The sequence below is a fragment of the Plasmodium inui genome (assembly GCF_000524495.1).
Source record: "Plasmodium inui San Antonio 1 unplaced genomic scaffold supercont1.139, whole genome shotgun sequence".
NCBI classification, from domain to species: Eukaryota; Apicomplexa; class Aconoidasida; order Haemosporida; family Plasmodiidae; genus Plasmodium; species Plasmodium inui.
Window position 1 is genome coordinate 1 of NW_008481973.1, and position 14,269 is coordinate 14,269.

Below are 14,269 nucleotides of genomic sequence, written 5' to 3' on the forward strand. Positions count from 1 at the left end.
AGAAGGGGTGGAATGTGTCGTATAAGGGTCCCCCAACCAGCACCCAGAAAGGATAAACCCCACACAGGAGCTATCAAGACCCAAGCAGCCAAGGAACTCCAATTTCCCCCAAAGGAGAAATCCCCAGAGGTAACAAGTAATCAGGGTAAATATAGAAGCCAGGTCTTCAGCATCAAATCAAAGATCAAACCTAAAACAAGAACTGGGGAGCCGATATAGCACGTCAAACAGTAAGAATCTGAATCAGATAACGGGACCCCACGTGGAAATCCAAATCCCGAGATAATATTTCGACCAAGGTAGTAGGAATCAATCAACTTCAAAAAATACCTCACCTTCTCGGGACAAATTTCACAAGAGAACAACGAAACAGGAGCAAGGAAAACTGCAGAAAATAACCGACCTACATCACACACAAGACAATGGAACAGATGAGCTCCCAAACGGGAAGATATGAGTAATGTGTCAGAGATATCACCGTAACCGAAAGGTCTCACTCCTCCACAAGAGGGTCGAGCAGGTACCGGATGGTAAAGCAAAAGTAGAAACCCACCAACAGGACGAGCTTAATCTGAATTATACAGAAATTATTGAGCAACCAGCCGGGTCATCTCCAAATCCGAAGATGTAACAAACGGGAAAGGATGCATCACGATCCAGAAAGATGAAGAGGAAGATAGCTTCCACAGTGAGACGGGGGCAGACCCAGGAGAACACAAACACCCGCCAAAAGGGCCGAGGAAATCAAGGAACCCTCCAGGACGTTGACTGGCATCTACTTGGTCTGAACGGAGCAATCAATCACCAAGGAAAATTATCGACCAAAAGGACAAGTGGACCCGTTTGAACAGGAACCCTGAAAATTGACAGACAGGGACACCCTCAAGGGATTTAAATCAGGACTCAGGAGGAAAAGATATACAACCGAGCAAGGGGCCCTTGACGTAGGAGCCCGTGCTAACGGCACTGATCAGAATAGGGACAAAGGAGCAATTTCTGCAAGTCAAGGAAGGAAAGCCGAGATTTCCAGTTACAACCCAAACTCCTCTAATCAGGTCACGAGCGGAGGACCCTGGGTGCAATGGGCCCCGGACAGAATCCTAAGCAGGAAAGAAGAGGACAAGAGTCAAGAGCAAAACAGGCCAATCAGTAAAAATCAACGATCTCAGTCTCACACACCACAGCCCAGAAGATTTAGAAGTTAAGATCACAAAGTACCCCAAAATCTGAGATCCATCTGAACAGATGCTCGCCGATCCCAAGAACACCCCCAGTGGATCTAAGTCCTCCTCAATCCCACAAGTCACATCATCCAGGGACGAGTTCGAGTGAACCAAGGGGAAACTGAGGGCGAAGTCTCTCTGAGGGCGTTAATAGGACCACACAGGGAGGAACAAGTGGTGCAAGATCACATGAAAAACAGATCCAAATGCTTGGGCCCCGCGACAAGCGCCCCGAATCTGAACACAGGGGTCTAATGAGTGGAATATAGAGTAAGGTTTCCCCAAAAGCAGGTATATGGTGATATATCAATCACCGAACTAGACGATCAACTTCCGTACCCCGAACAGCGTGCAACTCATCCACCCGGACCATATACGGCCCACGAAGATAATGGACACACAGTCTAGGGGTAGAACACGAGGTGAATCCTAAGTGGACTAGACTAGTCATTCATTGACGGCTAATTTATCTCAAGGCACGAGAGGGCAGCGGTGCCGGATAGAAATAACCGAACAGGAACCGAGCTCGAGTTACGGGTTAGGGGGAGGAACTGCTAAAGTAGGAGCAGGAGGAGCTACACGTGTATTATCCGCCTCCTCGAACAGGACCGGTGTCCTAACAATGAAGGAGACAAGGGAAATCTACTAGGACCAACTAATCATCCGACAAGTAGGAAGTAGAACCAAGAATCCAGTAGCCAGCCAAACAGGAAGTCCGGGGATGTACCCAACAGGCGACCTGGGCCATGACAGTTCCAAAAAAAGAGAAGTTAAGACCTCAAATGGGAGAGGGGGTTAATTTGGACCGAAAAGTAGCAGAAGAAAGGGACAGGCCGACGGGAAATTCCTGAGAGGAGTATCATCCTCCAGGGAAAGTGAAGGATGGTTACCTCATAGGCCGGGCGACAAAAAGTAACCAGATCAGGACGCCGGAGGAGGAGTAGGGAAGCGAAACATCCAACAGCCCCCCCCCCGGCTGGAGGTGTCGGAAACCTGAGACGGGGCCTCTCTATGCGCCCCCTAAGGAACGGAAGCTGTTGACTATGGGACATGAGTATAAGAGTTCGGATAAAAAGAGAACGCCAACCCTACGGGAAGTTTGGCAGTCGGGGAGGGATCTAACAACTGATCCCTATGGACTCACAAGGAGCGTATCCATAGAAGGCCCAAACTAACCCCCCCCCCTGGAAATTTCAACTGAGTGTCGCAGGCCAGGTGAAACCGACCAAATCCACCTGCAGGATACCAAGAGGAGCACGGCCCACACCCGAGGCGGTATTTTGCGTGGTGGGTATGGCGTGATATCAGAAGGCCTTAGTATCATAAATCGAAAACATCGAAGCCTGGCCCCAAAGAAAAAAAAGGAAGAAGGAATGTCCCCCCTCGAGAGCACAGGAGAAGAAAAGATGAAAGTAGAGAGTAACAAGATCGGAAAAAGACAGGGCCTCCCAAGCCCCTCAACCCGGCGGCCCACAAGTACTGAGACTAAGGGAAGAGTCATAAAGGGAAGAAAAACCCTCCTGAAGGGGGAGATCTATCACAGGACTATCTAGGCAACAGAACATCAAGGATTATCACACCTCAGGAGGCACGCGACTGATTACCAACAAGGGAGGAAGGGTTGCACTTACACCGTAGAGGGAAGATACGAAACCCGCCCAAAAGAACACCTCAGCCGACGGAGATCCCCAGGGAAGTAACTGGGGTAGAGAGGAGAGATGAGGACAAGTGACAAATAAATCAGAAAGTACAGCTCTCAGGGGCCCCAAATGACTCTAAGGAATGCTTATGAGTGATCTCCAGTCCAGGAAGAAGGTACCAGACCCCCAACCGAAGATGAATTAGCCAAGCCGCGAGTTATAGGTGAACAATACTAGGAGCCTCTTACTAAGTGCCCCTACTTCCAACTGTATCGAACTCAAGTCACTCCACAGGCGGGACTCCACAAGAAATGATTGGGATGAATCCCTACCGAAAAAGGAACAAGGAAGTACTAAGAGGGAGCAGAAGTATCACAATCTGTCCGTCGGCCCTGAACTGCTCCTCCAAACATAGGGACGACTCCTCACAAGACTAACAACTGACCTTCACTCCCAGAACCACTCCCTCAGACGAAACAACACGTGTAAAGGAGCCAGAAAACGAAAACTGACAGGGAGTACCCCCAGAGACTAAAGTAGGGAGGATCTGAATGGGACAGAGTTTCCAGACGGAGGCGTACCCGAGGTTAACCGGCCAATACAGATGATACCAAACAGCTAATCCGGACTCCACCACGACCAAGCAGAACGAAACTGTGAACAATCTCTGTGACTAAAGAAAACACCAGGCGGCACTAATCTTATCCGTCCCAAAAAGCGGGCTAAATCTTATGGTGGACCGAAAAGGAAAACAAAGGCAAAAACGAATACATCGGCCCAAGCAAACATAACGGCAGGAAGCTGGATCCGGGACGACCCGAGAACACGTACTCATCCACGTGAACATTAAAAATAACTAAGACAACTCCCAAGGGAAACCCCCACCCACTAAGAACGAGACAACTGGAATCGAACACCCAGGATGCTGACCGGCTGGATAGACGAGTATATCTGGAAGAGGAGAAGCACAAAACGGGGTTCTCACGGGGGGCTAACCGACCTCAGACTAAGCGATATGAAGGATACCCCCGGAGACAAAAATACGAGGGTGGATCCAGAGAGGTGGGATCAACCCATAATAGGCACCGGGACCACATTACTCCAACTTCCCCTGAGAGCTAGGATGATCTGCCAGGCATTAGAGGTATGGTTCAATAACCAGCAGCTGGACCATAACCGAATGATAAACCCGGAAAGATCCGAATGTCAAGCCAAGAAGGTCGGGTTCATATTTAATACAAGGCCCTCAGGAAGTTGTAGAATAGATACCAACACGAGTACCTGGGGAAGGTTGACTAGTGGGACTGAATTATACGGGAGTCAGAGTTATCAGAGGGAACTGGCGATATGCATGGATCTGATGAGTATGATATTAGTAATCTATCAAAATCACCAAGGAGGAACAGCAGGATGGTACTTCAGAGGACAGGACTTATGTCAGGCGATTTATAAGGCCCTGGAGGAATGGGGCGGAGAAGAAGTAGCCGAAGAAATAATGAACGAGTGGTTTAATAATATGACTGAGAACCAGCTAAAGCAGGCTCACTTGAGAATCCATACCGCCGGAAAATCCAGGAACGCTCTGTGGAGGGAATTTTTCGACGCAGCCGGCAGTATAGTGAAGGAAGTACAATGCTACAAGGACAGCCCCCACGCAAAGGAATGGAAGACAACCTGTCTGCAAAGAGGAAACTCCAGCTCATGCGAGACAAAAGGAGGAGACGAGGAATCCCAAACGGTTGAGCAGGTAAGAGATGCTATGTGCAAAGTAGAATTCTAAACACGAAGCCAGAAGCCGTAAGGGTTGAGGAAACCCACCTGCCCTAGGCGGCACCCCGCATAACTTTAAGAGCAGCCCCGAAACGGAAGGGAAGTGGCAACTCCCACAAATCCTGGGGCGGCTCTTCAGGAGAGAGCAGGAACTGAGGGATCATCTACTGCCCTGACGGCCCTGAGGTATGGCAGCGTGACCCTGATTAACAGGCCCAACTCGTAAGGAACCAAAGGACACATTACTCCTCACGTCACAGGTACAGGACCCCAACCCCCAACGACAGAGCAAAATCGTAGAGGAGCTTAAGCGGGGCGAAGAAGTGTTAAGAACGTATGTCCCAAACAGTGAGGGTACCGATTTTACCAAGGCACTGGCAGGTAGTGCCGCGGTTGGTGGGTTGGCCATAGCGGCAATTTTGGGTTTATATAGAGTCCTAAAGTCAGGAACCAAATTAAGAAAAAAACGGCAAGATATAAGGTTGCAAATCCATCCAAGAATACAAGATCAATGGGATATCGTACATCAGGGGCATTACTAGAAAGGAGCATACGACCCCAGGACTCCATCACAAGTGTTGCCCCCAGAAAAAACGGCACCGGAGCAGAATTCAGCAGATCTAATCCGCAACCATATCACTGTGGCCCCAACTTAATGATATCTCAGGGGGCCAATTGGATCTTCAACCGAACAGAGGTATACACTTGAGCTCTTGGTCCCAAACAGGATAGTCCGAAATAAGGGGGGTAGAGAACGCCTGAGGCCAATCTAGGATTACCTGAGTGTGAAGTAAACCCCCCAGATGAACCTAGTCCTGACACCCAAGGAGGGTGAAAACAAACGGGTGCCCAACCCTCCACTTGAATCCAGGCACCCAAAACCCACGAATTTTCTCCCCAAACTATCAAGGCACAAAAATCAAGACCCAGAAGGAGACCACCCAACCCCCGGGTAACAACGGGAACTTCTGAGGATATGGATAGGGACCGCCCATCTAATATCCCTTCTTGACTCAAATTGAGGGGGGGAATAAGTAATTTAGGGGGAGGAATTCCAGGATATTAGTACCGGAGCACCAGATCAATTCACAAAATGTCCCCCAGCAGACGTCCATATATCCTCACCAGCTCTCGAGCAAGTGTATCCGGTTCCCGAGAAATCAGGCTCATTCAACCCAATTACTACGGACGAAGAGGTGGAGTTTTCTCTAGGAGGTGTAATCGCCCGCGAGTGAGAGCATTCCGTTACTGTTGTGTGGAGGATGTCATTGCATAAGGGACGCACACACGATTCGTGGGTAGATTGGATTAGAGATTGGGTGTATTGTGCATGTTTGAGTATGATCTGGACATTGAGGTTTTCCGTTTTGATAGGGGAATTCCAGGTATATATTTAGGGTTTGGGAGTTTGGGGTTAGGGGCTTAGGGTTCATGGTTAAACAGTGCGGGGCTTGGGTATGGGGTGAGGTCTCAGGGTTTAGTTTTAGGGTTTAGGGTTCAGGGTTTGGGGTTTAGGGTTTAGGGTTTAGGGTTTTGGGCTCAGGGTTTATGGTTCAGGATTTACGGTTTCAGGTTTAGGGTTCAGCGTTAAGGGTTTACGTTTAGCGTTTAGGGTTCAGGGTCTAGGGTTTAGGGCTTAGGGTTCAGTGTTCAGGGTCTCGGGTTCCGGGTTTTAGGGTTTAGGTTTATACTTCAGGCTTAGGGTTAAGTCCTCATCGTTTATTGTTTCGGGTTTACCGTTTAGGGTTCAGGGTTTAGAGTTCATTATTTAGCGTTTAGTGCTAGACTTAAGGTTTACGGTTTAGCTGTTTGTTTTCAAATTTTACCCTTATGGTCCACTGTTTATTTCCCAGGCGATTGACTTATTCTTTCCCTTACTGCTTCCTCCTTTGGCTATAATGTATATGATATATTTTATCATCCATTAGCTATCTCTTATACATTTCACGTCCAACCGTCATGGTGTCTATTCCTACCCAAAATCTTTGACCTGTAAGAAATATTTGTAGCCCCACATTAATGTCCTCCCCATAACAAGACCTTTCTGTCATAACATCCTCTATAGAAAATACAATGAAGCCGATAATACAGATCCTCATTTATCCATAAATATCTTCTTCCTATATCTAGATACTGCTCTCAAAGGATTCGGAATTATCTTCATTAACATAATACATTCTCTCTCCCGCTCTTCATGATATTTAACCTTCTGTTGAAATTAGAACAGAACTCGATGACCCAAGGACACCTCCCCTTATAATATATTCGCATCTCCATAATACCGCATACAGATATGTTTGTTCCATGGTCACGCACAGACTGGTTAAATTCTGACAATTCAGATCTCATCTCCTCCCTATTTTGTATGTTCCTGCCCCCCAATAAAACATCAGCTATAGAAAAAGTATAAAGAAATCGATACAAGGACTAATTCTTTAGAACTTTCCATCAGAATATTCAAAATGATATGAAGTTACTATAATTTATTTGTAAGCTCTTATATATTAGAGAGAAACATCATGTAGGATACTATAGTACAAATGTTTGCAAGAGTAAAATGTAGATCTCTTTGCAGAAGCGAGAAGAAGAATAAATATATAGTAATCGGATTATCCTTGCTGCTTCAAAATGGTTCTTCTTATAGAATCTACTTGTGAATGCTATTTCCATAAAATTACACTCCCTTTGGATACTTATTTAAGAGTAATGCAAAGGATCAATATAATCCTCTCCTGAAACATTCATTTACAAACGTGGGTTAATTAGATTATCAGATTTCTCCTGATACCAGTTATGACCAGTAAGAACAGTTACTATGTAATTATCATCATGCATAGGAAGGAGGAACCTGTGGAATAAAATTACCAACTTCTTCGATCATTATCTCTTAGGAGGGATTATGATGGAATGCTAGAGTAAAAGGAAATAAAAAGCTCCTAGAGATTTCTCTATATTTTCATATACACCAAGGAAATAATTTGTGACAGCTGCAAGATTAAGTTCTGATATGGAAGCATCTTAAAAAATTAGTTACTTGTGATGAGAATATATAATCATTATAGTGCTATGTGCCCAGACTTATCCATTAGAATTGGATTACTCGATTATTGCAGACTATACCGATTCTTTCCATCATCTGTAAAAAGCTATTTACCTGGAACTCCGGTTCATTACCATTATATATTATGTTGTATATAGGTATTGTACGGATATCATTTGCAGCAGACAAGGAGCATTCATTTACAGAATTATCAATAGATTATTCTACACCAATAGAAAAATGAAAGAACTAATTGTTTTAAGGATACAAGTCCACATTTGTTTTATTCTTTTCCAGAAGTCTGCTTTGATATCTGTGATATGAGTATTCTAAATTTATTTCATAGCTTTTCATTTGTGCGTATTTCTGCTTTATGTATAATTCTACACACACGAGGAGGGATTCCCATGATAAGAGGCAGGGAAACTTATGAACATGAAGAATTCTTCGTCAGGAAATAAATAATGGTTTCGCATATTCAGTAAAGACTATACCCATGAATCAAACGGGCACAAGAATCCTCTGGCATATGTTTCTGACACTGAATTACACACTCTCCTATACTGGTAACAAATGAAAGAGAAGGAGAATATTCAGTAAAACCCTATAAATACTGTTTCATTATGCCATTATAACACCCTAGAATCCTTATTTACAAAAAAAGCTTCTGTATAGATAAGTAGGAACTAAATCATTAATTTATACTGAACGTTGATGACATCACCGGATACCTAATAGACGCCTATGAACATATTTTATCTCAACTCCTTAACCCAGTTATGAGTACCCGTGGATACATCTCTTATAGTGAATCTCTGTAGATCTGTCTATGTTATCAATGTAATACACAAATCTTATGAGACATAAGGAGAAGACTGATTCTGTCTATGAAATGTTTTTTAGAGAATTATGAGAATCTTGATCTAAGTATAAGAGTGGCAGGGTTGATATGCATACAGTACGGAGTTTATCGGGAGTTCCATGTTACAGACAATATTCCAATTAAGCACAGTGCCATAAAAACTTTTATCCAGTAAAGTGTGGAATCCCCATAGCAATTCAAAGATATATTTAATTGTAACACTTGTAATGTCTGGAAAAAGTTATTCATAATGTGCTATGATGATATTTCACGTAGACATTGTATAGGTATGCATCTGATTTAGACAAGGTGCTGTATAACTATTAATGAGGACTGTTCTGAACGTGCATTCACAGAATTCGTATGTATAATATCTAGGAATACGCCCCTTAATTTTTGTATACATTAGTGTCATGGGTGTTGCACCTATAATACAGTCCTATTCTTCGTTTTGTATCACTCATTACAAAACATTAATAATCTTTTTTGTATATATTTGAGGGTTAATCCAAAAATTATGTCCTAAGAATGAAAGCATAAAGAATCTGTATAAGTCCCTTTTGAAAGAAATATATGCTAGGAATGTGAAGGGATTTCACATGATTTGGGTATCCTATTTCATCTGACTCTATAAACAGTATATTCAAATCTGCCTTATGTAAATTCAGAGAAAGCACAAAAAGCAGAATGAAAGACACATGCGATACGAGCTGCTGAATTATAGTATAATGGTGTTCTGTCCAGAATACAGGGAGATGGTTGCGGAGGCATAATGACAGATACTTAGTTTAATTATATGGAGTTATACAATCGATTACAACTCACTCAATGTATTGTAATTAGAATGAATTACAATATCATGTTCTCCTTTGAAAAGTGCAAGAGGGAAGATGTGTAATTTGGAAAGTAAAAACATCCTCACATAATTGTACTAAAACGAAACGTTTTTAGAGGTTCTGTTAAGCCTCCGTTGGACTCCAGATGAGGGAAATATAAAGAAGTAAGATAAAATAGGATGGAGTGAATCCCATTCTGCAATGACTCTTACATGTAAATATTACTAAAAAGTTATAGATCGCCTAGGAAGGTTACTAAAGGGGGAACAGTATTTATAAGACGAAATAATAATTTCTCATTATTTAGTAATTATGTAGCATAAGAAGATATAAATGAAAGGGGAGCCGACTCCATAATTATCCTGCGAATATATGAGCTGTCTAGGAATCGTATCTAAGAGAATGGACTGATTGAGCCATACATGTATCTTAAGTATTCATTAAGAAAATGTATTTGACCCTTACCTGTCCTTCTTTGTTCTCTTAAATTATAATAGGTTGAAAGTATGTATATACGAAGAGAGAGTGTAAAAGTTTGCAGAAATTTCAGTGAACATGGAACAAGCCGAGTTTTATGGAGAGGATAGTAGGAATAGTATGAATAGCCATAAGTATATGGAGGAGCAAAATAAGCAGGCTCCTCACAGGGGGGCGGCATTGGTGTATTCCTTGTAATATATCTAAGAATGTCAAAATAACCACACGGTGTAACGAAGGAGGTAACCTAAGGTCTCTTCATGGAACATAACAATTTTTTTTTAAGCATATCACACTGTATAGGGAGGGAAGTCATCTGTGATGGAAATAACTTTTGGAAATTTTATCATTATTCCATATGATAGATATCAGTCTAGACTGTTATTGAGGATGCGGAGTGATTAGGTAACTTTCTTATATAGGGTCCCCTGAAATTGTAATATCCCCACTTCAACGTCATTAATGAAGCCTGTGGTGCATAGAACAATGGTGAGATTTGAGGTATCGGCGGATTCCTCATAACGATTAATGTCTGAATCAAAGTTCGATTCAGAATTTCTATAATTCCCTAGACCGTGGAATGGACAATTAGGACTTTTCCATTGATTCTGTCTGCTAAAATTCTATATTTTGAGAAATGTTGCGGAAACATGAAATCATTTTCATTTCATGTATGCAATCCATGGTAATATTTAGATAAAGCTACGTAAACATCAAAATGATTATTTTCTGATACAGAATCCATCAATTTTCCGAGAAGTTTATCAGGCGTTTATTCATTAATTCGTTCTATCTATGTTGTATAATATGTGTCTAGCGCAGTCATCTTCTTCTCCCTTCAAATGACATATCTGCGTGTCCAATAAGTGAGACAACTAAGGGGTCTGAAGAATATTGTGATAACACTAAACGGAAAGTTATTTATATTCATGTCGGATTTATATAAATTTGTGGGGATATATGAATAAACTTCAAGGAGCACATTTAACTCTATCAGTGGATGTATTTTTTATATGGACCCACTTTAGTTACGTCGCACAATGAACATACAGAATATATTACAAGGAAGTTGTGAATAATACCCCTTATGACTAACTTCGTACTCGTATTCCTCACTATACGCGGAATAAATAGTCGCGTGATCTGTCTGAGATATAGAACAGCTTCATATGCGTGTTCTGGGAGGTTTCCACAGCAGCATCATCGGAGGAATTATTAGGGTTATTTTCTTTTTTTTCTTTTCTGCTTTCTTCTTATTTTTTTTATTTCCTTATAATTTCTCCTCTTGTTCCTCCTGCTACTTTCTTCCTTCTTTTTATTGTTAATCATTTTATTTTTTTTTTTCTTTCTTTCTTTGTTGTTTCCTGTCTCCGATTTGTTTCTTATTTTTCTCTTTTTTTTTTCTTTTTTTTTAATTTTTTTTTGTATTTTTGGTTTTTCTTTTCTAATTTACTCCTTATTGTTCATCTTTTTCGTCTTTATTCTTGTTCTCTTTTAATTTTCTTCTTCTCCTTTTCTTATTTTTTTTCCATTCTGTTCTTTTTTTTTTGCTCTTCTTCTTTATTTATGTCCCTATCCATTTTTTTTTCTTCAGACGACTATAAATTCAATTATTACCAATAAACAGTGATGGCTATTCCTTATAACCTGGCTCCGCCGTAATTACTGCAACTAATACATTACACAATAGAGCGTAAGACATGTTATGCCTTATGGTAGGAGAACTATGGTATTGTTCGTACATTATAAATTAATACTTCTTTCCCTTTAGTATAAATTTCCCTTAGAATTGTTGTTATTCATAAGATGACTTATAAGTGAAATATAGCTCCCCTTCGGTTACTTTTACATATGAAAGGAAGTTTATAAATATAGGAAGACACAATGTGAAATTCCTTAATGCAACCGTGCGTTGAGGGCCGAGATTTTATGCACTTAACCTGTGTGCGATGATTTTATAAAGGGCTATATAAATAATTCTTACGAATGATAAGAATGGACTGATTACTTTATTGTATGTAGTGCATCTTATTTTTTTTTCTTCTCGTAAATATGATTATTTCATCAAAACTGAGAGTGAATTACCGGCCGTACATTTGTGAACTGAATAATTAGTAATTATTATTATAAAACTTTAAATTAATTACATCTTTCATTCATTCGCGGGTGTAATTACAGGAAATAGCGGGGTATACTGTGGGGATGCTCTGCTATTTGTGAATAATATGAATGCAAGAAATGAACTCAATGTGGTTGTAATTGTTTCACAAGAATAAGAATTATGTCTCACCCGGAAAAATCGTACTTGGAAACGTTTTTATAGTAGCGTTTTCATATAAATAGAATCAATACCACGAAAATATTTTCCTACAGCGCTTTTCATTAAAAATTATTCGTTGCTTATACATTTTCTTGTGCGCGTAGGGCATTTTCTTCTTGACGCAGTGGGCAGTAAATAAAGGACTGTGTTTTTAGATAAATGTAAGTTTTTTTCTCTGCCATTGAAGTTATATATTTTGTTAAATATAGTGCGCGGAAATTTTGGAATAATAGCGTATTAGGAATCAAGTGTATATTATCGATCGTTGGGGCATTATTTGCATCGTGTACGCGAGGTCGAAGATTTTCGCAAAGAATTTATGTATTTACGGAACTTTTCCGTCATTATTATAAGATATAATTCACCACATAGTATATGAAATGTATCGAGTTCAATATTCTCCTTGATGTCTTCTTTATTATAACTATTTATACACCCATATAGTGTGTTATAATCCATAACATTACATTAGTGAGTTCATCGTAGCAGATGAAACCTAAGAATAGTTTAAGCGATGTAGCATTAGTTATGATTATAGTACGGCTGCGTGAATGTATTATTAGGTGTTAAAACATTGCAGCAGTGAGATAATATTATGTTCATGGTTGAATCCAATTTCGTATGCGTCATCATTCGTGAAATTGTTCGTCTATTTATAATTCCTGCATTAAATGTGCTCATTTATATACACCTTCTCCTTCTATGATATGTAGTACATAGATGGATCTATGATTGAGGCTCATATGCTGAAAATTCTGTAGAGAAACCTCTCATCAGCATATATGAACTGGAAAAGGAGACTTGCACAGACAACAGGGAATATCGTGAAAGATATTTTCCAGAATTTTAATGTATAGCTACGTAATTATTAAGTTATGCATTATTTGATTTATTATATTGGTATGGCGGAGGACTTCTCTTTTGTATATTTTCCATAGTAACACACCTAGACAGATATTGTGACATGTGTGGTGTGGGGTTTGCGGCACTTACCATGTAAGGGGAGACTTATGAATGTAGAGAACACATACATTTTCATAATGATATGCATACATATCATTACATATATGTATAGGAAGAATTCCTCACATAGTTTTTATTATTATCATAGTACTTTTTGCTTTGGTGCTTACGATTTCGGCTATGCCTTTGCTTTGCATAACTCATAATTGAGGCGTATTTTTTGGATAAGGAAAAAATACGATATTGCACTTTTAGGATGCCTTCGGAAAATTCTTATATTTATGTTAAACGTGTGGAATGAGTAGACACATAGAGACAAATAAACTAACACTGAAGGGCGAAAAACAGATGGTCCATAAGCCATGGAAGCAGTTTGTGTATGGATAGGATGCACAGGGAGGCCGCCTAATTTTGCGCCGAATAATGTACAAATTAGAAATTATTTTTTCTACAGAGTAATTCCCCCTAAAAAGGGAATTCTCCTTCATAACAGAAATCGAACAGATTCTTGCAGAATGCAAAGGAGGATAACATTTTTTATAGTATACTATGCATATATTAATACGGACTAATGGAGCTTACCTCCTGTCGATAATATTGACCCCGCTCACGAACATCCCATACGTTATTGTAGGATACAATGGTACAGGTCAACATTTCACGACGCTGGAAGTGTAATTTCTAAAGAAAAAAATTCTACGGAGCTTATAAGACGAAATGCGGGTTTATTTATAGTATTTTGAGCCTAGATGTGAGGCCATTTTCGGGTGGACTATAATAGGCATCTTACAGATTCGAAATTATTCTCCCCATTGACGCAGAATGGATGTCTTTTGTGCAATGAATAATTGGAGACGCCCCTTTGGATGATCATTAAGGTAATTTGCTAGGGGCGTTACATTGCGAAACTGTGGCATTTCTGGTGCTAGCCATTTATGAAAGAATTATGTAGTATGATCTAAAATTAGTTCCCTCCTGAGAAATATCTCTTATGACATATGCCATCATACAATTATGCAATCTTTAATTGCTTAGAATTAAGAGATGAAATGTGTTATTAATAAGAGGAGCAGAATAGTAGTTCGAAAAAAGAAAAAGATTACTACGCAATGCACGCGTTAAGTATAGATAAATAAAA

The 14,269-nt window shown here is 40.4% G+C and overlaps 3 protein-coding genes across 3 annotated transcripts; all 3 read left to right on the forward strand.

The window, feature by feature from the left end:
- Window positions 1-874: 874 nt before the first annotated feature.
- C922_05695 (hypothetical protein) lies at window positions 875-1,478 on the forward strand (the record flags this gene model as incomplete). The annotated part of the gene is made up of 2 exons (XM_008821266.1): window positions 875-1,149; window positions 1,285-1,478. Coding segments are annotated over 2 exons (469 nt in total), but the record flags the coding sequence as incomplete, so codon positions are not given.
- Window positions 1,479-2,596: 1,118 nt separating this feature from the next.
- Window positions 2,597-2,776, forward strand: C922_05696 (hypothetical protein; the record flags this gene model as incomplete). Its single annotated transcript, XM_008821267.1, has 1 exon — window positions 2,597-2,776. One exon carries the CDS (start codon window positions 2,597-2,599, stop codon window positions 2,774-2,776), a length of 180 nt encoding a protein of 59 aa, XP_008819489.1.
- Window positions 2,777-3,785: 1,009 nt separating this feature from the next.
- C922_05697 (hypothetical protein) lies at window positions 3,786-5,585 on the forward strand (the record flags this gene model as incomplete). Its single annotated transcript, XM_008821268.1, has 4 exons — window positions 3,786-4,610; window positions 4,894-5,014; window positions 5,164-5,330; window positions 5,437-5,585. Coding segments are annotated over 4 exons (1,260 nt in total), but the record flags the coding sequence as incomplete, so codon positions are not given.
- Window positions 5,586-14,269: the final 8,684 nt, after the last annotated feature.